The following is a 27,353-nucleotide window of genomic DNA, read 5'->3' as shown; positions in this document are numbered from 1 at the left end:
GATTTTTTTGAGGTATCTCCATACCTCCATTTTATTGTTATAATCCATTCAAGCAAATTACACTGATATCATAAAGCAATGTACAACATATAAACTGACTGTTGAAAAGGTCCTCTGTAAATAGAAAGTCTGGAAAGCAATTCTCTGAAAACAAACAAAAACGCAAAATGTATTAATCACATTAAAAAAAATGAAGGTTTATTTATTTTTCTTTAATCATTTAAATTACCAAACATCATCCCATTTTCAAGCAGCCCAATAAATAAAGGACAAGCTTTGCCACTGCACCAGTGCAAGTCTGATGCAAGTATGAATCTTTCCCCAACCCAGCTGTCTCAGCATAGTTTATCATGTAAAGCACTCATGGTGGTCGACAGTTCACCGGACATTTTCTTTTGTAACTGAATAAAGCTGAAAGATTGCTCACCAACCTCTGATGCAAAATGTAAAAAAAAAAAAAAGAAAAAAAAAAAAGAATCAAAATCAGATTGGGATCCCACTAGCTCCTTTGGACAACATTTATCTGCATATTATGAAAGCCTTGTTATAGGCTAGGGACAGTGGTTATGTTGCCTATCAGACGTTGGCTAAAGTCACATCAAATAGGAAGACACAGGTGGAGAACAGGAAGTGGGAGGAGACTGCTAAGCCACACCCCTTCCTGCCCATCACCAGATTAAACCTCCTCCCATTCATCATCATCCTCCAAGTCACCGAAGTCGATGAACGGCCTGCTGTCCTCCGCCTCATCATCAGATTCTGCATATGAACCTGTGAACGTGCGGATACATGAGGAAAAATTTAAATGAGTAAAAACAACCTTAAAAACATTAGAAATAAAACAGACATAAGTATTTTAGCAACCACAAGACACTGGTAGCCTACTTCTGTGCTTTCAATAGTACTTTAAACTCACATGGAAAAATGCATATTTTAATAGATTTTTTTATAGTATAATATCTTTAACCTTTTTTTGTATATACAGTTGTGCTCAAGTTTGCATACCCTGGCAGAAATTGTGAAATTTTGGCATTGATTTTGAAAATATGACTGATCATGCAAAAAAGACTGATCATGTCTTTTATTTAAGGATAGTGATCCTATGAAGCCATTTATTATCACATAGTTGTTTGGCTCCTTTTTAAATCATAATGGTAACAGAAATCACCCAAATGGCCCTGATCAAAAGTTTACATACCCTTGAATGTTTGGCCTTGTTAAAGACACAAGGTGACACACACAGGTTTAAATGGCAATTAAAGATTAATTTCCCACACCTGTGGCTTTTTAAATTGCAATTAGTGTCTGTGTATAAATAGTCAATGAGTTTGTTAGCGCTCATGTGGATGCACTAAGCAGGCTAGATACTGAGCCATGGGGAGCAGAAAAGAACAGTCAAAAGACCTGTGTAACAAGATAATGGAACTATATAAAGATGGAAAAGGATATAAAAATATATCCAAAGCCTTGAAAATGCCAGTCAGTACTGTTTAATCACTTATTAAGAAGTGGAATTCGGGGATCTCTTGATACCAAGCCAAGGTCAGGTAGACCAAGAAAGATTTCAGTCACAACTGCCAGAAGAATTGTTCGGGATACAAAGAAAAACCCACAGGTAACCTCAGGAGAAATACAGCTGCTCTGGAAAAAGACGGTGTGGTTGTTTCAAGGAGCACAATACTTCTTGACCCCTCTCCAAACATAGTGCTTATGGTTGTGACCATAAAGCTCTATTTTGGTCTCATCACTCCAAATTACAGTGTGCCAGAAGCTGTGAGGCGTGTCAAGGTGTTGTCGGGCATATTGTAACCAGGCTTTTTTTGTGGCATTGGCTTCTTTCTGGCAACTCGACCATGCAGCTCATTTTTGTTCAAGTGTCGTCATATTGTGCTCTTTGAAACAACCACACCGTCCTTTTCCAGAGCAGCATGTATTTCTCCTGAGGTTACCTGTGGGTTTTTCTTTGTATCCTGAACAATTCTTCTGGCAGTTGTGGCTGAAATCTTTCTTGGTCTACCTGACCTTGGCTTAGTATCAAGAGATCCCCGAATTCCACTTCTTAATAAGTGATTAAACAGTACTGACTGGCATTTTCAAGGCTTTGGATATATTTTTATATCCTTTTCCATCTTTATAAAGTTCCATTACCTTGTTACACAGGTCTTTTGACAGTTCTTTTCTGCTCCCCATGGCTCAGTATCTAGCCTGCTCAGTGCATCCACGTGAGAGCTAACAAACTCACTGACTATTTATACACAGACACTAATTGCAATTTAAAAAGCCACAGGTGTGGGAAATTAATCTTAAGGTGACACACACAGGTTTAAATGTCAATTAGTGTCTTTAACAAGGCCAAACATTCAAGGGTATGTAAACTTTTGATCAGGGCCATTTGGGTGATTTCTGTTACCATTATGATTTAAAAAGGAGCCAAACAACTATGTGATAATAAATGGCTTCATAGGATCACTATCCTTAAATAAAAGACATGATCAGTCTTTTTTGCATGATCAGTCATATTTTCAAAATCAATGCCAAAATTTCACAATTTCTGCCAGGGTATGCAAACTTTTGAGCACAACTGTATGTAATTGGAAAACACATATCTATTAAATGCCATGCAAACAATCTTAAAGCAAGTTTACTTGGACTTTAAACTGTCATTTTCATAAATTTGGTTTACACATTCTATTTCGACATTTCACATCCACAGAATGTTTATTGTAATTTAGACTTACCAAAGCATTTAGAGAAATTGATAGATATGTAAAGCTTCATAAAAATGAAGAGGCATCCACATGACAAACTGACATGGCTTAGGGATTTTACAATGCAGCACCAAAATAAATATAAAAGTAAATCAAAATTCATACTTTCGAGATTGTCCATGTGTTCGTGTAGAGTTCTCGCCAAGTTGAAAAACTGAGCGAGAGAGGAGAATGTTTTGGTTTTCAAACTCACAACATTAGCTTGTAACAAAGTACACTTCCATAATATAATGTGCGACAGATCACACAACAGAACCAATGTACTGTACTTGGACATGAATGAATGAAGAGCAATAGCAAATAAGGAAAAATGTGGATGGACAAGGGATGTAAAACAGTGCTGCTTACCCCGGCATCATTGACTGCCCCAAGTACATCAGAGAACCTCTGCTCACACAGGTGCAGGAGCACCACCAGATACAGCCCACAACTGATGAACTCATACTCTGACTGAGGAATCACACACACACACACACACACACACACACACACACACACAATTCAGTAGTGGTGCAGGATACATGTCAGAGTATATTAGTGTAAAGTTCCGTCTGTACTGGCAAAAGAATACAGAGGTTCAAGTGCTGTTTAAATGTTTTTTTTTTGTTTGTTTTTTTTTTGTTTTTTTTTAATTGAACTGGTTCTGCAAAAGATTCCTTGATTACTAAACCTACTAATAAATGTCTGTTTGAGTTCAATGACTAAAGGGCATAGTTTAATCTTGCAGACTGCAGTGAAAAACTATATAGGACTGATATATAGAAATATAGGAACAGAGAGGTATTGCCAAGCCAAAACAAATGTTTGAGTTTTGCTCCACTCACCCTCTCATGAGACCTGTAGAGCTCATTAATGTCAAAGTTCTCAATGTTCAGGTGCAGTTTTTCCTTACAAAGCTCACAGGTAGTGATGGCCTCCAAGTTAGAGCCTGCATATCATAGCAGATACATGAACTGAATGAGAACATTATACATTTACAGCAGGCAATAAAAATAACAGCATTAACCAGATATTAGTACATTTGTTTAGCCTAAAAATAAATAGACCGCTTTCACAATCTGTGATGTTTTCCCGATCCATGGTATGCTTGCAGTTCACAGGAACTGAATCCTAGATCCTCCTTGTCAGACTAATGAGTGTAGATGGCATAAAATCACAAACAAATATCCACTATAGAAACGTCAAATTTATTGACACCCTTAGGAAAAGACAACCATACCAGAGCTGATTTTGGAGTGAAGCCATTTCTTAATGCAGTCCTGGTGCACGTACTGCAGGCTGCCAGTGCATTTGCAAGGCTCAATAAGAGGGTTGGAACTCGACTGCTCCCCCATCTGACAGATTCTGCAAAGATCACCTTCCTCCTCATCAGAATCCTCCAATAGCAAACTACAAATAGGGAAGGGGGTGTGGTTAAAATCAGCAAATGAAATTGTGAAAGATTGCTCCTATTTGGTCTCATTCATCAAATGTTTTTACGCACTGAATGTTTTCATGAAATCCTGATTCTGCAGTAAGTACACACTTAAATGTATTCTAAATTTAGGCTAATATTAGATCATGCTGAAACGTGTATGCAAATGTTTTTGTATGCACATATGTTGTAAGTCCGGCAGAAACATAAGTACGCAATCGTTAGTGAACAAAACCCATTAAGCCTAAGGTATGCTTCATTTTTCCACCTGGTGTTACGTCTTGTGCCAGGTCGAGTGTTCTAGCTTTCTATTATCCACAAGCCCTTACGGATGTGTTCGTTTAAACCCTTTGACTGCTTCGCGATGCTCATCCGAACTTGATTAGTGCAGTCAATTCCAGGCCTAGGTGCAGACAGTGCACAAATGTCCATACGGTTAAATGGAAAACAAAAGCATATTTTTGGCTTTTACACAGACTGTAAATCACGTTGTAGTTTTTGCTGTGTTGCAATTTGCCCGCTTATACTACATACTAAAAAGCATGTATTTGCTGGTGATGGGAAGGTCCAAACTTTTGTGTAGCAAAGGAGTAGTCCCATATTGGGACATACTATCATGTTATAAATTTACACCTTGATAACACAGACCCCCATCTCATACTGTTGTGTTTGCATCAAGCTAAATTAATTACCTTAAAATGAATTATTACCCAAAGTCATACATTTAAAAACTGCTGTAACAGCATTCGTCAAGTTCCTTGCCACTTTTCCCTCTTCCATTGTGCAAAGGTTTACGGGCAATACAAGAAAAGCATGCATGTATGCACACTTTGAAAATTCTATCTTGCATTCTATTTAGGACGCAGGGTATGTGTACTCTTAAATTCATTTAATTATGTCTAGAGATCATCAACAGTACTTCAGTAGGTGTTGCCAAACCTCTCCTGAATCTTTCGCAGTCTCTCTGGGTCTCTGGATGGGGCAGGCTTTTCTTTCACCGGTTCATCGATTGGACTCCTTCCCTCTGCTCCTACTCCCACACCAATTATTACATTCTCAGGCATATGTAAGAGGGTGCTGGATACCACCCTGCCAATCCCATGGCTCCGTTCTGCAGGGCGGGCTCCATCCTGCAGAACAGATGACGAGAGACCTGAGGCTCCAACAGAGGGTGCTGCTGTGGCACCCACTGATGACTCTTCTGCATGATAGTCATCATCTTCATGACGAGAGCCCCGGTCAGGTGTTTTGCGCCCATCTCGGTCACCAAGAGGGAACTGGGGTGAGCGGCGAGGTTCCATGCGGGCACTTTCATCCCGTCCTTCTCTTCGGCGACGAGAAAACAGAGGAGTACAGCGGTTCCAGTTTAGCCAAGCCAGGCCTCCAGAAGCCCTGAGCGATTCCTGTTCGGGTTCCACATCAGCACTCTCCTGGACAGGAGCAAGAGACTGCCCACGCCGGCGCAGAAACGAAAATGCCTGAACTGGGTCTGAGCTCCTCAGCTCTGCTTCCAAATTCTCTCTGCTGACTGAAGGAGCTTCACAGGGTGGGGCTTCATCTGGGCTAGAGTCATATGACCTTGAATCAGACACTGAGCTGGAAGTGGAGCTTGACTCCTGACTGGAACGTCGGGAGAAAAGTCGGGATAGAAGACGCCTGGTTGTTCGCCTGCCATCTGATTCACCACTATTTTGAGTAGGGAGTGGAGTAGGTGCGGGGCTAGAGGGAGGTGGGCTGGAGCTTCGTCCAGTAAGTGGCGTGTAAGGGGTGGAGCACCAGGATGAGAGGTGTGAGGGGTCCGAGACAGAGGAGGCGGCTCTGGTGGAGCTAGAGGTAGAAGTGAAGCGTGGTGTTTCGCGAGAGAGAGGGGCAGACGGGTACTCGGAGGTCAGCCTGTGGGAGCTGCGTTCCAGAGGGGGGAAGTACTCAGTTGGGATCCGGCGAGTGGATGAACCGCTTTCTCTGTGGGATGAGTACTGGCTCTCTTTGGGTCGAGCTCCCTGTGCATAGGTGGAGGTAACGCGCTCCGAGCGATCTGAAGCATAAAAAGAAACAGTTACCATGATGGGCTACATTATTTATTTTTATTTTTTTTTGCTAAAGTGTAGTATCCCAGCACTGCACATTTTGGATGTCTTATCTCACCCACTTTAGTTCATTTATCACTCTACTAATGAGCTGAATCAGGTTCAAGGAAGAGTTCACCAAAAAAAAAAAAAAAAAAATGTACATACACAGTGAAGATGTAAGCCCACTGGGTCGGTAACTCGACTCTCCCAGTGAGGTAATTCCCGAATCTGCCCTCTTCTCCGAATCTCTGCGGCACCACAGGCTTTCTGATGGAGTGGATGTGGAAGAGGAGGATGATGACGATGAAGACGATGATCTTGACAAAGGACTAATGGTAGACTTCCATGATGAATCTAAACACAAGATCAATTTGTTAATCTACCATATAACCATATATCAAGGAGATACACTATATGGTCAAAAGTGGCACCCAAAATGTGGGCACCCAAAGTCAAAGTCAGTCAGGTTTATTGTCATTTTTAACACTGCAGGGCAATGAAGAAAAAACTAAATATTGGTCCCTCTGAGAACTACAGTGCAGACATATAAGACATTAGGCAAACAAAGTAAACAAACATTGAATGCTTCAGAAAACAAATACGGACAATAATTAGGACAGTGTAACAGCGCAAAAGGACATCATTCATGATAATAGCACACAGCAGTATTGCACATATTATGGCAGTTGTGCGCATGATAATATTGATAGTAATTACAAGTGACACTTATTGCACATGTTGTGTGTGTTTGTGTGTGTGTATTTGTTTGTGTCGTCAGACAGTCTCTGGTAGTGGGAAGAGTTAGTGACAATAGTGCTTACGCATTGCTTCTTAATGCTATGCTACACAATGAAATTATAGTGGACATACAATGAATTCAGAATCGAATTCACAGTATTGTGTAGCATTAAGATTTGTTATCGCTAAAATTATTGGAATGGCCAAACCAGTTAATTAGAAGGGGGTGTCCACATATATTTGGATTTGGCCATATAAAATTAACATTAGATGTATAATGTTAACCATAGTTATAGTGGGCCCAAAAATTATTTGGACACTTAAGACACTTCGTGAGAATCAGAATTTCATTCATATTTTTAAAAAAAATAGCAAGTGACTCTGGGATTGTCTTTGACAATTTTGCAATTACTTTTAACCAGCTGGTTCCATGGTCTTTTTTTTTTTTTTTTTTAAGTCAGCTCCCCTTAAGTTCACACAGGTGTCTCTTTAAAATAAATGCCACTTGGCTTTAAGTCAACATGAAACCACATTTGCAAGCCATTTTACTTCATGATGACTATATGAATTAGATTTTGTTCATTGGGAATTCATTAGGGGGAGGGGGATGTTTTATACAAAGTGCACAGGACAAACAACATTAAAGTAAATAAGGTCAATTTTGATTTCATGTATACTTTAAGTGCCCAAATACTTTTTGGGGCCCCTATATATCACATTTCATATCACACTGAAGAAAGAAAACTAAAACTTTCTAATCACTTTTCTTGGAATAATTATTTTAGAATCACAATCATATGATACGCTACCAAACAAAGTGCCTGTGTTTAAATTTACCATCATGCATGATCATAGGACATGATAATTGCCTATTCAAGATATTTTACAGTTGTAATTCCTAATGTGCAATCACCTGACATCCTTCCTAAAGTAGAGTAAGAGCTGGCAGGTGTAGAGGTTGATGGGGTTCTGGAATACGCTGCTCTATTTGTGTAGGAAAGTTTTGCTCTTTTAGACTCGCTGTCTTGGGACGTGCCCAAAAGTCCACAGTAGCTTCCCAATCTTCTCTCAGAGTCCGTCTGAAATACATGCAGCCATGCAAAAAAAAAACACAGTCCAGTCATACATTTTTTATTTGTTGGCTCAACAGTCTCCAGGATACTTAGAGACTACAAGTGGCATAATGACTGTGTTTAGTGGCCAGGAGTGTCAAAGCTACAGCCATTAGGTCAAATGTAGTCTGTGGTGGAGTACAATATGGCTGGCAGAATGATTTTAGGAAAATAAAAATCAAATTCAAAATCAAAAACAAACTTAAAAGTAAAATATGCTAACAAAAACACCCACTTCCATTTATTCCACCGCATGATATACTCTTAATTTTCTATTTTTAGCTACAGCTATAGTGGTGAAAGTCCAAAAAGTTCAATTTTTGCCTCATCGGACCATAAAACCTTTTTGCCACATGGTGTCAGAATCCTCCAACTGTTTTTTTGCAAAGTGCAAACAAGAATTAGTGTGGCACTTTTTCATAAGAGGCTTCTTTTTTTGCCACCCTGCCATATAGGCCAGCTTTGTGTAAATTTTGGGAGATTGTGGTCACACGCACAGACCATCGATCTCAGTCATGAAGGCTTGTAAATCCTTCAAAGTTGCCTTTAGCCTCTTAATATCTTCCCTGATCAATATCCTCCTGGCATGTTCATCCAGTTTGGAGGGATGGCCCGATCTAGGCAAGGTTTTGGTAGTACCATGCGCTTTCCAATTCACTGAATGGTACTCAAAGGGATAGTTAAAGCTTTTGAAATTTTTCTGTACCCTTCTAACCTGTGCCTTTCCACAATTTTATCCCAGATCCCTTTTGAAAGCACCTTTCCAACCATGGTAAATTCTTGAATTCATTACCATGCACTACTAGTAATGGAATCCTCTTAAGTAATCAAAACCACTACAATTGATTTCAGGTGGGTGTCAATTAGCCAGGTATGTGATCTGAAAGGTGATTAGTTTAGATGTACTCTAAAGGCCTCTGGTGAATAATATCAAGTCCCATGTTCTACCTTTGGATTTACCCCAATATTAGTCTTAAGCATAATTTGATTCTCGATTTTATGAGCTTCAGAACAGCATGTGTTGTTCAAGTACTCTGCATGGTTACACCATTGTCTAACAAAAAAAGCATAAGGTGGCATATTTTCCAAAATGACAAAATTAAAATGAGTTTTAGACCCCTGTTATTGGCAAAAAAGAAAGTTCCTAATGTTGGCAACCTGATCAAGCAAGGAGTTAGGATCATCACTAAAAAATAATTTATGAAAACACTTACAACTCTGCCTCTGTCCCCATTGGAGGATTCTGTCCATGATCGATCACAGGAAGATGAAGAGGGCGAAGAAGAGGAGAGGGAAATAGGTGTATTGAGTTTCCAGCTTGAGTGGCGGCTCTCAGATGAGCTATAACCTCTCGGTGAGCTGAGCAAACGAGAGCTCTGGAACACAAAAGAAACTTGACAAATGAACACAACACGTGGACACTGGAGCACAAACATGTGACAGGTAAAGACTCAAGACAATCATGGACTCATTTAACTACTGTTTGTGCAATATCATTCTGGGTTTTTTTCTCTCTCCAAAACCATTAATGTTGATGTTCCGTTTCCAAGACTATTTTATTGGCTCAAACATTCTTGGCATTGGATTATCAGAATGATATTTCATGACCTTACCCAATTTTGATAACTGATTATAAACAGTAATTTAAACCTGATAACACATTAAAAATCTTCCAGGAAAGGTCTTAGAGACATGAATAAATGCAATGAATGTTCACAAGCCAAGACTCTCAAGACTTGTGTACACCGTGTAGAGAAACTGCTGACAGTTCTTTTCTTCTGATTTCTTTGTATTTTTCTACAAAGTGTTTGAGTCAAACTGACCAAAAACAGAAACAACGCTACTAGAATGAACCAGATAATGGTCACATTTCTAAACATCTGACTTGGTGATAAAACAGAGGGATAAAGCTTCAATAACTTCCTGCTGTCTTTTATCACAAACAGATTTATCCACCACAATTTTAACAGATTCGTTTAAAAATTACTAAATGATCAAATCAAATCACTTTTATTGTCACACAACCATATACACAAGTGCAATAGAGTGTGAAATTCTTGGGTGCAGTTCCGAGCAACATAGCAGTCATGACAGTGATGAGACATATACCAATTTACAATAAACATCAGATTTACACAACACAATTTAAAATCTAATATACACATACACACAACACAATATACAAATAACATACAATGTACCAATGTACAGTATACAATACACACAATATAGAATACACATTATAAAAAAATAAATAAAATAAAATAAAAAGCATATATAAAATATACAGTAGGTTGTACTGTACTGTATTGACATTCAGGCTGTCGGTTGATAGTAAGTTGCCAGTGTGTTGTTAAGAGAGAATAATTTATGACAGTCCGGTGTGAGATAAGATTAATAAAGTGCAGTGCTGATGTATTTTGATCGTGAGAGATCAAGAGTTCAAAAGTCTGATTGCTTGAGGGAAGAAGCTATCATGGATTCGGCTGGTGCGGGTCCTGATGCTGCGATACCGCCTGCCTGATGGTAGCAGTGAGAACAGCCCATGGCTCGGGTGACTGGAGTCTCTGATGATCCTCCGAGCTTTTTTCACACACCGCCTGGTGTATATGTCCTGGAGGGAGGGAAGCTCACCTCCGATGATGTGTCTGGCAGTTTGCACCACCCTTTGCAGGGCTTTGCGGTTGTGGGCGGTGCTATTGCCGTACCAGGCGGAGATGCAGCCAGTCAGGATGCTCTCTACAGTGCTGGTGTAGAACCGTGTGAGGATGTGGCGGGTCATTCCAAACTTCCTCAGCCGTCTCAGGAAGAAGAGGCGCTGATGAGCCTGCTTCACAACGGCCTCAGTGTGGACCAACCATGTGAGTTCCTCAGTGATGTGGACACCCAGGAACTTGAAGCTGCTGACTCTCTCCACTGGTGCTCCATTGATGGTGATGGGGCTGTGTTCTCTTTCTCTTCTCCTGAAGTCCACCACAAGCTCCTTTGTCTTACTGACATTGAGGGAGAGGTTGTGCTCCTGACACCAGTGTGTCAGAGTGTGCACCTCCTCTCTGTAGGCTGTTTCATCATTGTCAGTGATCAGACCTACCACGTCGTATCATCAGCAAACTTAATGATGGCATAATGTTATTTTTATATGTACTGGTATACAAGTAAATCTCATCAGAACATAAGAGTTAAACAGTGAATCACAAAGCAACTGCAAACTCCTTCCTAAAGGCCTTTGCAGGACAAACGCGAATTTTCGCTGCAATTTCTCACCACGATTAACATTTTGAATAGAAACAATGGAATCCTAAGATGCCATTCACACCTGGAGGGAACATTCACGCGCTGACAAAGGTTTTTTTAAATGTATATAGCGCAGAATCGTTGTCTTTGCGTAAATTTTAAATAGATATCTTTACAGATCCAAATTGTTTTTCTTCACCAAATATTAATAATTCTATTGCTGTGACTTGCAGTGCACTCTGTGAGCCTTTGTAAACCAAAACCGTGGTGGTTTCTCCACAAACTGTAGTCGTTATTTGTGTGCTATCATTACCATTCGTTAACAGCTGTGCTGTTGTTAGCAGTATTATAGTATCTTTGAGCAAATGTATTACAAGCCGATATACATGGCAATAAGATACAATCAGTATTGTTCCAATTAACAACATTTGTTTTAAGTCATTGGAGGACATTACGCACTTCAACCGTTAATATTGTTTTTTTTCACTCGATTATTTCAAATCACCCCTCAAACTGTATATATGATAATACTGCCAAACAACTTGTCCAACAGGTGAACTGAAATGGTTTGTGAAAGTGTCTCAAATGTTTTCTTTCTCATTGAGCTTTTGAACTTGTCAAGTAGTTCATCCATGATGGGCAAAAGGGCAGACCAGCTGAAAGGTGCGTTACGCCACCTACCATACCGTGGTAAAATTGCTTGTTGATTAGCGCTACCAATTATAAAGGCATAAATGTGTTAACAGAAACATTTGCTTCACTTTTAATGTAAAAGGTCCATTTGCCGGTGATTAGTTTCACATCATCGTGTTGCCTCTGGTTTGCAAAGGCCTTAAAACCTATGGGAGGTCTGCTGTATGAGGTTAGCAATCTCCTGTGGCAAGCTATTTATAGATGAGCTAATGGTAGCAAACCTTGTTTAAAGGTTCATGAAACCCTAAAACATTTAGATGTTAACATATGTACAGGTTGCACATCGTTGAAAACAATTATAGTTCTCATTCGGTTTAAGGGCAAAGTGGTTGGTATGAAAAAGCAACAAACAAAATAAAGTTTACTACAGATGAAGTTAGCATCAAATCAAATCAAATCACTTTTATTGTCACACAACCATATGCACAAGTGCAACAGTGGGTGAAAATCTTGGGTGCAGTTCCGAGCAACATAGCAGTCATGACAGTGATGAGACATATACCAATTTACAATAAACATCAGATTTACAAAACTAATATACACAATAATAATATACAAATGTACAATACACACATAATATAGAATACACATACAATAAATAGTATATAAAATATACAGTAGGTTGTATTGTACTGTATTGACATTCAGGCTGTCGGTTGACAGTTGCCAGTGTGGTGTTAAGAGAGAATATAATTTGACAGTCCAGTGTGAGATAAGATTAATAAAGTGCAGTGCTGATGTATATTGATCGTGAGAGATCAAGAGTTCAAAAGACTGATTGCTTGGGGGAAGAAGCTATCATGGATTCGGCTGGTGCGGGTCCTGATGCTGCGATACCGTCTGCCTGATGGTAGCAGTGAGAACAGCCCATGGCTCGGGTGGCTGGAGTCTCTGATGATCCTCTGAGCTTTTTTCACACACTGCCTGGAGGGAGGGAAGCTCACCTCCGATGATGTGTCTGGCAGTTCGCACCACCCTTTGCAGGGCTTTGCGGTTGTGGGCGGTGCTATTGCCGTATCAGGCAGTGATGCGGCCAGTCAGGATGCTCTCTACAGTGCTGGTGTAGAACCGTGTGAGGATGTGGTGGTTCATTCCAAACTTCCTCAGCTGTCTCAGGAAGAAGAGGTGCTGATGAGCCTTCTTCACAACGGCCTCAGTGTGAAAGGACCATGCAAGTTCCTCAGTGATGTGGACACCGAGGAACTTGAAGCTGCTGACTCACTCCAACGGTGCTCCATTGATGCTGATGGGGCTGTGTTCTCTGTCTTTTCTCCTGAAGTCCACCACAAGCTCCTTGGTCTTGCTGACGTTGAGGGAGAGGTTGTGCATGTCAGAGTGTGCACCTCCTCCCGGTCTGTGATCAGACCTACCACCGTCGTATCATCAGCAAACTTAATGATGGCATTGGAGCTATGTGTTGCCACACAGTCATGTGTGTACAAGGAATACAAGAGTGGGCTGAGAACACAGTCCTGCGGGGCTCCAGTGTTGAGGGTGAGTGATGAGATGTTGCTGCCCATTCTAATCACCTGGCGTCTGCTTGACAGGAAGTCCAGGATCCACTGCACAGCGAGCTGTTTCAGCCCAGAGCCCGGAGTTTCACATAAAGCTTGGAGGGCACTATGGTGTTGAATGCTGAGCTGTAGTCTACAAACAGCATTCTCACATAAGTGTTCCTTTTTTCCAGGTGGGAGAGAGCAGTCTCTATGCTTTTGCTCTGTTTTCCATCTCTTACAAATACGACCGCATCTAGGCCACGTGAAGTTTTCCCACAACAAAACAAGATGATAAAAATCTAAATGAATTCTTTCATGGAGTCATCCATCGTTTATGTTTTGAAGCGAGTCGGCTTGATTGATGTTGCATCAAGTTCCTGCGTCGCTGCCACAACAGCACTACATGCTTATGTCAAAGCTCATTTATTCCTGCTTTTGTGTCCCAGTGGAAAAACAACACTTTGAATTTAATCGGAATGGCTATTTGTTCCCCAACACTCTGATTTTAGTTCAGGTACTAGGTCCACAATTTGTGGAAAAACACAATCTTCCAGATCTGTCCCAAATACTGAATATACCAAAAAGTTTAGAAGAACTTTAATTTAGTCACAGAAAATATGAATACAGTCTTCTCTAGCACTCCAGACAATGTTGTCCCCTTCGACTAAAGAAAGTTAAAGCGCATCTCAGAAAACAGAATGCAAATGGGAGTACAAAATTAGAGGGGTTTCACCGTGCATGGAAGGACAGTGTCTCTAACTACAGACAGGCTCTAAAAGCCCCCATGTCTGCATATTTTAGCAAACTCATAGAAAATAACCACAACAATCCTAGGTATGTCAGTACTGTGGCTAATTTGACAAGGAACAAAGCTTCGTCTGAACCAGATATTCCCTTGCAGCACAATAATAGACTATTTGAATTTCTTTACACATAAAACAGACCATCAGAAAGAAAATTGGAATTATGCAACAGCACCTCAAAAGACACAAAAGTAGTGTTATAAGTGTATAACAATGCCTTCACTGTTATAGGTCAAGCAAAGCTAACAAAACTTGTTAAAGCATCAAAACCAACAACATGTATGCTAGACCATATACCCACTAAGCTTTTAACCCACTAAGGTGTTTTCTGTAATCTCAGAACCTTTCCTCAATATATTTAGGACATGTACCTAGAATTTTCAAGCTGACAGTAATCAAACTGCTTATCAAGAAACCACAGCTTGATCCTGGAAAGTTGGCTAACTATAGACCAATCTCAAATCTCCCATTAATGTCTAAAATACTAGAAAAGGTAGTGTCCTCCCAACCATGTTCATTTTTACAAGGAAATGGTATCTCAAGAATTTCAGTCAGGATTTAGGCCCCATCATAATACAGAGACTACACTTAGACTTACAAATGACTTGCTCTTCTCATCAGACTGTAGCTGCATCTCTCAAGTGCTTTTAGATCTTAGTGCTGCCTTCGACACCATTGATCAAAACATTCTCTTGAGTAGGGCTGGGCGCTATGATATATATCGTGGTGCAATATAAAGTGTCAATCGATAAGAGATTTTGCTATATCGTGTGTATCACGATACATAAATTCCATGTGTGCAGCATGGGCTTCTCTATCTGTGGGCAGGGCTTCACGTGAGACAGAGTATTGAAGAAACATGGACAGGGTTTTTCCAGCATTGAAAATTTTTCTGCGGCCACCCAAACAAATTTAATGAACTTCATCTCGCGTTTGCCGCTTCAAAAGCGCTAAATATTCTTCTCATCTGACACGCAAATGTTTCATGTGACTCTGGCACGTGGTGTCTCTGGAGCTCCGAAGTGCATGCGAGTCCAGCAGGCTTTCTGATATTTGCGCTCCAGAGACAGGAGAGCTCAGAGCAGGATCACTCACGCAACTCAAATCATTACTGACCCAGGAAAACCCCAAATGGAGAAAGAAATCTCCACAAAATGGGACGACTACCAAACTGGTCAAGAGCTTGTTATAACAACAGGTGTGACATCTGTGCTGTGGGTTCACAAAAGCCGGCACAGAACAGAAAAATGTAATCTGCAAACTGTGTCGCATGACGATATAATCACTCATAATACAAGCTATCCGTTTTAAAAATGAAGCTTGATATATATTTTCTTCAAGAAGTGTTTCTTTTCGTTGGATATTTTTTTACTTGTTTTGTCACATTGCTTTAAGATATTAAGTTTCTTGAGGAAAGTTTATAATAATAATAATATTGGTCAACATTTCAAACTGAAATGTGGCATACTGTGAAATTTAGCATTTTGGTAAGGTTGATTTTTGAAAACATGTTTTTTATTTATTTACTTTGACATTGTCTTGTTGCAAATAAAGAGGTAGTTTTCATTTATAAAGTATTTAATTCACTAACTGGAGTTCCAAAAATAGGCATTACAATAAGGTTATTTAATATATAAACCCATTTTTATTGATTTTACAGAACTTTTACTATATCGTGATATATCGTCAGGGCTGCAGTTAGGAATTCTTGGGCCTGGTACAAAATGTTCTCAGCAGGCCACCTCCAGCCATTGTCAGGGCCAGTTCTAGGCATTAAGAGGCCCTCAAAATGGTCAAATGTTTTTTTTTTTTTTTTACTTATTATTTAGTGTGGTATGACATGCAACAAAGTGGTAACTTATTCAAATAATAACTTAAATCACATAATCCGCTTCAAGCAGTACTCTTTAATTTTATTAACAGATTCAATGGCAAAAAAAAAAAAAAAAAAAAAAAAAAAGGTGCTCATTGTAGCAGCCTGGTAAATTATCGGAGACTTATTAACAAAAAAAAAAAAAAAAAAAAGTGCACCCCTGTCTCATGAGTTGCCTAAAGCAGCCAGCCAATCAGAATGGATTTTCTGCCAGTTTTTGCCATTTTTGTTGCAATATGCATCATGCTTGCTGTGAATGATCTGTGGGTTCATGCTGTCTGAGACTAACCTTCAAATTCAAATATCCTTAAATTAATCTCAATTGTTTAGTGTTTTACAAGAACAGAAACTAAAACAAGAGCATGCAAAATAAACAACCCCATATCAATAACACATTTTGATATAATTACATACTTTTATTACTATTAAGAGTTTACAGCCGGGCCCTGGGTAGCTCGGCGAGTAAAGACGCTGACTACCATCCCTGAAGTTGAGTTCGAATCCAGGGCGTGCCGAGTGACTCCAGCCAGGTCTCCTAAGCAACCAAATTGGCTCAGTTGCTAGGGAGGGTAGAGTCACATGGGGTAACATCCTTGTGGTCGCTATAATGTGGTTCTCACTCTCGGTGGGGTGCGTGGCGAGTTGTGCGTGGATGCCGCGGAGAATAGCATGAAGCCTCCACATGCGTTATGTCTCCACGGTAACGTGCTCAACAAGCCACGTGATAAGATGCACGGATTGACTGTCTCATACATGGAGGCAACTGAGATTCGTCCTCCGCCACCCGGATTGAGGCGAGTCACTACGCCACCAGGAGGACTTGGAGCGCATTGGGAATTGGGCATTCCAAATTGGGGAGAGTTTACAGCCATTTCTAAAGCTCCAACACACCAAAGAATATGCATTTTCTTATTCCCTATACTTTGTAATAAACAGTGTTGGGTGAATTACTCTTAAAGTTATTAATTACTAACTACCAATTACATCTTCTACAGTGTAACTAGATTACTGTACTAATCACTCTCTGAAAATTGCATTACTTGTTACTAATTACTTTCTAAAACCCTAAACCTCAACCAGATGAAAAATACAAGGACAGACATGAAACTGTTCTTTTAATTCTTTCAAATAAATCATAAAATCAAATAAATTATTCATGAACTGGCCAAAGAATTTAAGGGGGCAGTGTTAAATTAGAAAACATATTTTAACATTAAACGTTAAATTTAGATTTTAAATTCATTATTGTTTTATATATAATTGTTCAATAGTCTATACAGTATTTAACGCAATTACATCAGAAGTAACAGTAATTGGGGCCTGGGTAGCTCAGCGTGTATTGACGCTGACTACCACCCCTGGAGTCGCGAATTCGAATCCAGGGTGTGCCGAGTGACTCCAGCCAGGTCTCCTAAGCAACCAAATTGGCCCGGTTGCTAGGGAGGGTAGAGTCACATGGGCTAACCACCTCGTGGTCGCGATTAGTGATTCTCGCTCTCAATGGGGCGTGTGGCAATTGTGCGTTGTCACACACAACGAGCCATGAGATAAAATGCCCGAATTGACTGTTTCAGAAGCGGAGGCAACTGAGACTTGTCCTCCGCCACCCGGATTGAGGTGAGCAACCACGCTACCATGAGGACCAACTAAGTAGTCGGAATTGGACATTCCAAATTGGGGAGAATTTTTTTTTGAAAAATTAAGAGTAATCTCTTTTTTAATTAAAAGTAATTTACAGTAATTAATTACTTAGTAATGCATTACACCCAACACTGGTAATAAACACTTATAATAAATATAACCATTTCAGTTTTTATTAACATTTAACTGGTTTAAGAACAGACCACTGAAAACCCCTTATCTGTCGGCCACTAATACAGTATGAACAGCCTATTAGGAATGCATCACATGTTCTCTAAAAAAACATGCTGGATTCAGTAATTCTGAATCAAAGCTCACCATATTTAAGCTCGTTCTCTAGAAGTCAAGCATCTAGATACAGTACTCACTTGATCGACTCATTTTCTGTTACTCTATGTGTACAGCACATAAAATTGAGGTTCACGGCTTTTGAGCACAGCCACATGAGTAGCGAGTAGACAAGCTCAGAGGGAACCTTACAGTTATCCCATCAATGTGCGCTACCATGATGGTATTCGCGGTTGCATGCTATCTTCGTGTTTATATCCAACCGCTACCACTTTATGTCAATTAGTTTTTAGATTAATTATAAGTATGGAGTGCCACAGGGCTCAGTATTAAGTCATCTGCTTTTCTCCCTGTATATCCATACCCTGGGAGACATTATCAGGAACCACAGAATTTCACTGTTATGCCAATGATACTCAGCTTTATATTTCCTTGAGACCTAATGAAATTTTCCAAGTTAGCATAGTGTATCAATGATAAAGACTGGATGGCTTGAAATTTCCTTCCGCTTAATTCTGACAGAGGTACTAATTATTGGACCAAAAACCTCTAAATGTAAGATGCTAGAATATAATTTTTCTCTCAATGGATGTATCGTTACATAATTTTCTACAGTTAAGAACCTGGTTATGTTTGATTGCAATCCATCCTTTGAAAAATCACATTTCCAATGTTTGCAGAACAGCATTCTTCCAACTCAAAAACAATGCCAAGTTCGGACATCTGCTCTTTCTGATAAATAAACTTCAGTTGGTTAAAAATGCAGCACAAAGACTTACTAGAACCAAGAAAAAGGATCATATCAGCCCCATTTTATCGTCACTACATTGACTACCTGTTAAGTTTTGTACACACTTTTTAAAATTCTACTTATTACTTACAAAACTTTGAATGGCCTCGCCCCTTGGTACTTAAGCAACCTATCATGCTATAATCCATCATGTTTACTTCAATTGCAAAATTCTGGCCTGTTGATAGTACCTAGAAAGGACAAAAGGAGGTAGATAATTTTCCTATTTGGCTCCTAAACTATGGAATAGCCTTCCTAGCATTGTTTGGGACTCAGACACACACACTCTCAGTTTAAGTCTAGACTAAAGACTCTCTTCAGCCAGTCAGACACTAATTTCTCTCTCAACCCATAGTTATGCTGCATTAGTCAGGTCAGCCGGAACCAGAAACAATTCTCATATTCTATAACTCTGCTTTAAAGTGAATAGTATCTACACTAACATTATTCTATTTGTTTTGGCATACATATCCCGAGGTTACTAGAGCCTGTCCGATCCAGCTCCGGTCCAGCCCGATTGTCCCACTCTGACCGCTGTCGCTGAGTGATGACTACTAACTGCAGTCTGTGCCAACCAGACAGTGAGAGGAGCTTCGATGATTACTTTCTGCATCACTTCACTACATGATTGACTTTAGAGGATGAACTGCTACCTATTCCAGCCATACATCAAGGTATACTTCACTGGCCACTGCCTGCACCACAGACTTGGGATGGACTTCACTGGAAATGAACTACCTCAAGCTTCCAGCTGGAATGCAAGGTAGGTCTCTTTTAGGTATCCTTTACATTCTGCAAAAGTTACCAGTATTTAGGCCTGCAGAATTTACCAGTGTTATTTCGTCATGACAGTGAAGTTGAAATACTGAATAACTTTTCACAGACAAGGTTAGTGAGCAATTTTAACAGAGTCATGTTAACACTTGTGACTATACTTTTGAAACCATGTGCATTTTAATATTGTGTGTATTGGACCCTTTTACTTTCATTATATGTGCCTTACTGAACATCATATTTTACTGAACGTGATCTTCATGACACTTTAATATCCACTTCATACTAACACTGACTAATGTAGCAAAGTTTTCACTTGCTTTTACACATGATCTTGAGTGTTTCCAAGAGTCAAACAATTCTGGGAGCTTCAGTTACCTTCTCTAACGAGACAGACCTTGACAGGCTAACGACAGACCAGGTCCAGGAATCCAGCATGGCCTATAAAAAGCCCAATGGACCAAGCCAGTGTAACCTGAAGACCTTCCCATAGGCCCAGAAGTGCAGCAGAACTTGAGATGCTTACAGTGCTCGAAGACTGACTGTCATACTTATAGAAGCCTTGTGAAGCTTTACTGACTGAAAAGTTGGACACAACAAACTGTACTCAAACTTCACAGTGTTCTCTCACAGATTTTGTGATGTCACCACCAGCTTCAGAGACTGACTGACTACTTTTTTTTTTAAAGTTATCCTCTTTTTATACTTACCATAATTGGTAATTATGGACACCTGGGTTTATTTTATTTACCATTACACTTATCTTTCTAAATTGTACGGTTGTGCTATACTGGGCGTGGGCTATGGGAGGGTACAAATAGAGCCAAACTAACAAATATGGACACTTGCTCTACTTTTACCTGCCAAACCAGTATGAACTGTCCTGCCAAATACCAATAAAAAAAGATTTGGAATAAAAAAGTAAATAATAACAAATGTGTCCAGTCCCAATAGAGCTTTAATTGGTGCAAGAAACCTTTAAAACACAAGGAGGGGGGGCCTGGGTAGCTCAGTGGTAAAATACGCTGGCTACCACCCCTGGAGTTCGCTAGTTCGAATCCCAGGGCATGCTGAGTGACTCCAGCCAGGTCTCCTAAGCAACCAAATTGGCCCGGTTGCTAGGGAGGGTAGATTCACATGGGGTAACCTCCTCGTGGTCGCTATAATGTGGTTCGTTCTCGGTGGGGCACGTGGAGAGTTGAGCGTGGTTGCCGAAGTGGATGGCGTGAAGCCTCCACGCCCGCTATGTCTCCGTGGCAACGCGCTCAACAAGCCACATGAGAAGATGTGCGGGTTGGCGGTCTCAGATGCAACTGAGATTCGTCCGCCGCCACCCGGACTGAGGCGAATCACTACACGACCACGAGGACTTAAAAGCGCATTGGGAATTGGGCATTCCAAACTGGGAGAGGGAGAAAAAAAAAAAAAAAAAAAAAAAAAAGAGGAGGACTTCAGTGTGAAATGTAAATGCTACAAAAGTATGTAGAATGGCTGTTTAAAGGGGTAGTTCACCCAAAAACAAATTGTCATTATTTCCTCACCCACATGTTATTCCAAACCCTTATGACTTTCTTCATGGAACACAAAAGATGTTAGGATGCTCAGTCACTCGTTGCTTTCATTGTTTGGAAGAAAAAAAATATGCAATGACGGTCAATGTAATGCTTAACAGTTCAGTTTTCAGACCTTGCCAAAAGCAAATAATGGAAAAACTGTTTTAAAATGTAATTATTCATTTTTTCCAGCTACTTCATTAATGGACCATTTAGAAAGTAAAATTGAAGGGCAGAAAATGTCAATTATCCATTCATGAAAAATGAAAGTTTACCTGTTTCTCTATTTTTGCACTGGTATGATCTAGGGCTGAATGATTAATCAAAATAAAATCAAAATGCCGATATGAAAGTGCGGTTATTAAAATGCAAAGATAGCAATTTAAAGTCCGCACGTGTTGCTGCTGTGCTTGCTGTATGTGCGTAGCTCTGTTCTATGTAGTGTTACACATACTCAAAGCACTCAGTGTTAAATGTGCAATTAGTGAATCTAAAGCGCTGTAAATGTGTGGAATTCCAAATATGCTTGGCTGCTAGAAGTTACTATCCAAATCTAAAGTAACCTCATAACATCATTTTTGTGGACAGAAGAATGGATAAGAGCATTTTTCTGCATTAAAAGGGCATCGTCAAATCTTCTACTACCTTCAATGTACCGCCAAAACAAAAGCTTCCGCCAAGGCAGCATAGCTATGCCACATGCAGGTTAAGAAAATGACATATGGGATTACTTTAAAATAATAACAGTTGTTAATATTACACATTTTCATAATTTCATAACTTGAGTTCCAAACAATTATGAAATGTGGGCACAACATGTGTTCCACGCATGAAAGTCATACAGGTTTGGAACAACATGAGCGTGCCATGAGGAAATCTTATTTTTGGATTAAATATCCCTTAAGATTTGTAGGCGACTGTTACTGCAGGTGTTCTACTCTGGAAGGGCTGATGATTCAGAGAAAGTGAAACTGTGGAGCAGCATTTTAACACACACTGCAGAAATGAATGTCACTGTAATACCTGATACTCTGAGTCTAGTTTGACAGAAGCTTCTCTGCTAAAGTGATCTCTCCCTAGGATGCTCCCTCGGCCATAGAGACGACTAGCACTGAGCGCTGAAGAGGAGGACAGCGAGGAGGGTGATGACAGCACGGAAGAGCTGGAAACAGCGAATGGAAACCGACGAGACTTCGAATCCATCTCTGAACTGCACCCTGAGAGGCAGAGATAGAAAATGTGTGAAAGCAAGCATTATAGCTGCATACCCATGACAGCAGTTAAAGCTACATTCAATAATATAAAAAAAGGACGTGTAAGGAAATGCTTCAAGTTTTTCTTCAGTAATGGACTACCGCAACCTGTCAAGTATTACAAGACGCCTCCAGCAGTATGACAGTTTTGAGTTCTAAAAGTGAGTTACAACAGCAAAAATATGTTTGGAGGGGACAAAAACATCAGACAAACATTACCATTCACCATATCCCTTTTCAGCAATGCCATACCTGCTTGGAGAGCTTTAAAAGTGATTGCACCCACAAATTAAAATTCTGTCATAATTTAAACACCCTTATGTCATTCCATATGACACAAAAGGAGATACTTTATAGAATGTCATGATACCATACAATGACAGTTGACAGGGACTCATTTTAAAGCTTAAAAAAAAAAAAAAAAAAAAAAATAAAATAAAATGGTCTTTGGTTCTTGCGAGTCTCGTGACCAAACATCATGACATCATTATACAAAAATTAAGTTTGATGTTATTGATGTGCCACCATATTTAATTTGGTCTCTGCATTCACGATCAATGATTTTATTTGATTTTAGAGTGAACAACATCTTAAATTTTGGTCTATTCATCACACAAAGTGGTTGTATTGCTTAAGAGGACTTGAGACTTAAGAGGAAGTTGTACCAAGTACTTTCACTGTGTGTTTTTTCCTTTATGGGGCTTGCCAGCCCACGGAAGAAAGTCATTCATGTTTGGAAGAACATGAGGGTGAATAAATAATGACAGGTTTTTTATTTTTGGGTGAACTATTCCTTTAACACAAAGATGCACCAACTTAGTCTGTTGTTTTCATGCCACCATGCATTTTTTTCCTCTTCTGTAAACCCCCCTGCATGTGTTCCTTCTGCACACTTCAAGCGGTCTATAAATACCGTGCTCTACAGTACAGTATCAAAATAGCAGCTGCATTGAAGGATTATGCTGTCTGCTGTATGCAGAGCTTTTTTCAGCTCACATTTGCCAAGTGAGAACACTGCTAAACTTACCCTGAGGGCACTACCTCAGTAAGGTGTCATGCAGAAAAAGAGCAAGTGAGACAGGGGCCATTGCAGGCCAAAGCCTATACCTGAAATGTATAGGCCTAGTCTCATTTAAATTATCCAGAATAAATGTACTTCAGCCACATTTAAAAATGGATAAATTTCAATACATGAAATGATCAAACTAAGTGATTATAACTACAAACAAAAGATGCTAGACCTTTTCTCAGAACTCGCTTCATCCACTAAAATTTACCTTGAGACTAGTTTGTTAAAATTAATAGCAAAAATGGCAAAGGAAAAATTTAAGTTCACACAATTTTTACCAGCAGAGTAACCACTCCGTGAAATGTTCCACTAAGTTTGACAACTAGAAAGTTCCCAAATACATTGTCTTAATTTTGAACAGAATTTTTAATGTTTCATATTTTAAAACTAATTTCTTTTGGGAAATATTCAGCTTGAAATGCATGCTAGTGCCATTTTTCCTTAAAATAAATGACATTCATATATGTTTAAGTGTGATTTAAAAGGGGTAGTTCACAAAAAAAAAATAAAAAATCATTTTAATCACTATGTTGTTCCATGATGACTTTTTCTTCCCAACATCTCCTTTGTTTGTAAAAAATTAAATAAATAATGGACATGTTGGGCAGAATGACAGCCTCTTCACCATTTGTTTATTATACAGAACGTCCAATGATAGTGAATGGTGGCTGAGACTAATATTCTGCCTTTTGTGTTCCATGGAAACAAGCAAGCAATACGGATTTGGAACCACATGGGCATATGACAATATCGTTACGATTATACAAAGTGTCAGTCTATAGAGATTTTGCTCTATTGTGTATGCATCGCGATATGTAAATATCCATGTGCACAGCGTGGGCTTATCCATCAGTGGGCTGGGCTTCATGTGAGACTGAGAGAATTTAAGAAACATGGATAGGGTTTTTTTTTTTTTTTGTCATTAATGTCTGGCAGCCACCCAAGCAAATTACATTCACTCACGCTACCGAATCATTTTTGACCCAGGAAATACCCTGAAAAAACATCTCCAAAAAATGGGACGATTCCCAAACAAGTCAAGAAAATAAAGAGGAGCTTGTTATTAAAACAGGTGCGATGTCTGTGGTGTAGGTTCAAAAAACCCAACACAGAGCAGAAAAATGTTACATATGTCGCACACTGATAATCGTAATACAAGTCATTTGTTTTACCTTTTCAAATGAAGCATGCAAAAGAATATTATCAAAGCCAACAGATGCGCTCCGCATTAATTCAGTCATAATTTGTTTTTGTAAGTCTTTAAATGTATTTAATATTTATTTTCTGCAAGAAGTGTTTACATAACTTCGGATATTTTCTGAAGTGTTTTTCACTGGATTTGTTTTTTTTTTTTACGTATGCATTATTTTCTTTGTTGCATTGCTTTCAGAAGATCTTGTGTCTTGAGGAAAGTTCATAATAATAATAATAATAATAATAATAATATTGGTCAACATAATATCAGAGTGAAATGTGGCAAAATTTGAAATGTAACATTATGCATGAATTATATAAAACTGATTCAGTTTATTTATTTTTTTTACCTGGACTATTGTCAAGTTCCAAATAAAGAGAAAATTAAGTATTTAATTCACTGACTGAATTATTAAAAAAAAAAAAAATAGGCAGTACAATATGGTTAATTAATATATTAACCCATTTTTATTGATTTTCCCAAAAATAAATAAATAAATGCAACATCGTGATGTTTATCATGATATAAAATTACTTGTATGGTGATATAAGATTTTGGTCATAACACCCACCCCTAAGGGTGAGTAAACTAATGACAAGTTACATTTTTTGGGTTGTTTTGGGTTCACATTGTTTGCAGAAATCACATCTGTAAAAGCCATCTTAGAGCTAAAGACGTCTGACAAGCATGACAAGAACTAGGCTATGTTAACATCAGGGTGTGTTTGTAGACATGAAGAGGCATGGCAAAACACGCAGACAAACACCCATGTGAAGCTGTAGTTTTGCTTGCTGACTAACACACAAAACAAGTAATCGATTACTTAATTTAGAATTTAAGTTCAACCTTCAACTTTTGAACGTTTTTCTCATGGGAAAAAAAAATTAAAAAAATAAAAAAAAATTTGCACTCGGACATAAATTTAAAAAAATACACTGAAAGTCTTCTGAAGCGATACAATCGCTTTAAATTGCAGAATTGTCTTTTTGAGCAAAATAACAGCAAGATTTAAGTGAAAGAAGCAGTTTCAATGTTGCCTACAACAGGCAAGAACAAAGAAAATCAAATTGCAATATTCGAGTAGTGTTTTTCCTAGTCAAATAATTAAATCTGAACAAGTACTCGATTAATAGATTACTTGTGCACATCCCTAGTGCACACCCAACAAATAGCACCCCAAACTGTTCAGTATTAATGGAGTCATTAGACAATGATGCTTACATGAAATTTCCTTCCCTTTTTTTGTTTTGTTTGGTAATTGCATGCAATAATTGCACGTTTTTTTCCCTGAATCTGTAGTATAATACAGTACATCTCTTCATCCTCCTTTTTTTGGTAATAGTGTGCATTACATACAAAATTTCATGTTTTGCGTTCCTGAATATGTAGTACACTACAGCACATACTTCTCTTCATCTTCCCTGTTTTAAAGGCTGTGCACTTAATTTAAGTGCCAACCTTCTGTGCAGACTGACAATCTGTATCAGATTTGGGTTGAGATTCTAGACCAAAGTGGTGATTTCTAACATTGACTTTTCAAACTCTGTCTTTCTTTTACTATGGCCTCTAATAAATCGCAATGTTCCTGCCATGTTTGGTACTGAACTTGACAGCACAACACCATGATCTTCGTTCTAGCACAGCTGACATGCATCAAGCTGGTGGCAGTGCACATGCTGTTTTGGTTTGAATTAGCTCAGTTCAGTTCTCGGATTACAAGCACAGTAAAACACAAATGGTTCGCAGAGGAGGTAAACGCGGATTCTTTACCATGTACGAAAGCCTTTGTCCCAATAAATCAAGGCTGATTTAACTCAATGACACGCAACATGACATGCAACACTGATCCGTTCAACCAGAAGCTCTTAATCGCGTTGTATGTGATTCCCGGAGCAATTCACATTAATACACCAGCACTCTGCCAGATATCTAGGCCTTGTTTTTGTTAGCCAGGCCACTTCCTGGCTAAAACAACAATAAAGCAGCTACATTTCGAAAAGACCGTCGAGCTAACGAATGCAATCGTAAGAGTTTATATTACGACTTCCACAAACAATGTCCGTAACAGCGCGCTAGTCTCACCGTGTTAGAAGACTCCGATTGGCATCACTTCCGTATGAACTCACCTCTGATTTTCCGTCTCTCTGCCTTTAGTATTAATGGCGTCCTTGTGTTGATATAGAGGAGATCACGTGTTTTAAAGTGTAAGCGGACACCCGCAGGAAACGCTTAACGGTCATCATGGGAGGAGACTGACAGACTTGTCTGCCAATGAATGGCAGCATAGCGAAATACGCCCGCCCATTTGGCATTGACATGAAGTATATAAATTATTAAGCATATGTTAGGTTGTAAAACTTCAAACTGTAGGTGGCATACAAAAGCAAATGTGAAATCTGCGAAAATACTGGGTATTGACCCAGGTCATTGCCATAAGGTTGTTCAAGTTCGCAGAAATGTAGTATTTGTGTCTATGTTGGTTTCATACATTTTTGAAAAGCTTAATAGCAAAAAAAAAAAAAAAAAAAAAAAAAAAAAATAATATATATATATATATATATATATATATATATATATATATATATATATA

The 27,353-nt window shown here is 39.1% G+C and overlaps 1 protein-coding gene across 2 annotated transcripts; it reads right to left on the bottom strand.

Moving 5' to 3' along the window:
* On the bottom strand, positions 1 to 26,961 carry LOC127445832 (E3 ubiquitin-protein ligase MARCHF7-like). Of its 2 annotated transcripts, none has more exons than XM_051706237.1 (11): positions 26,846 to 26,961; positions 22,270 to 22,463; positions 9,316 to 9,477; positions 7,903 to 8,068; positions 6,417 to 6,605; positions 5,122 to 6,217; positions 3,988 to 4,157; positions 3,593 to 3,696; positions 3,117 to 3,218; positions 2,874 to 2,922; positions 1 to 771 (listed from the first exon to the last, which is right to left on the bottom strand). In XM_051706237.1, the coding sequence occupies exons 2-11, from the start codon at positions 22,447 to 22,449 to the stop codon at positions 677 to 679; spliced, it is 2,313 nt and encodes a 770-aa protein (XP_051562197.1). In that variant the 5' UTR covers positions 22,450 to 22,463; positions 26,846 to 26,961; the 3' UTR covers positions 1 to 676. The 2 variants fall into 2 exon arrangements, with proteins under 2 accessions (XP_051562197.1, XP_051562198.1); XM_051706238.1 differs by having other exon boundaries at positions 26,890 to 26,947.
* Positions 26,962 to 27,353: the final 392 nt, after the last annotated feature.

This window comes from Myxocyprinus asiaticus, chromosome 9 (assembly GCF_019703515.2).
Source record: "Myxocyprinus asiaticus isolate MX2 ecotype Aquarium Trade chromosome 9, UBuf_Myxa_2, whole genome shotgun sequence".
Classification (NCBI taxonomy): domain Eukaryota; kingdom Metazoa; phylum Chordata; class Actinopteri; order Cypriniformes; family Catostomidae; genus Myxocyprinus; species Myxocyprinus asiaticus.
This window is presented reverse-complemented; position numbering and strand designations above follow the sequence as displayed.

Excerpts from the sequence above, each read along its gene's own strand:
- LOC127445832 (XM_051706237.1), bottom strand. The coding sequence starts at position 22,449 with ATGGATTCGAAGTCTCGTCGGTTTCCATTCGCTGTTTCCAGCTCTTCC. Across the intron at positions 9,478-22,269 it reads AACTAGACTCAGAGTATCAG|AGCTCTCGTTTGCTCAGCTC; the intron begins GTATTACAGTGA and ends TTTGTGTTCCAG. Across the intron at positions 2,923-3,116 it reads GGGCAGTCAATGATGCCGGG|TTTTTCAACTTGGCGAGAAC; the intron begins GTAAGCAGCACT and ends TCTCTCGCTCAG.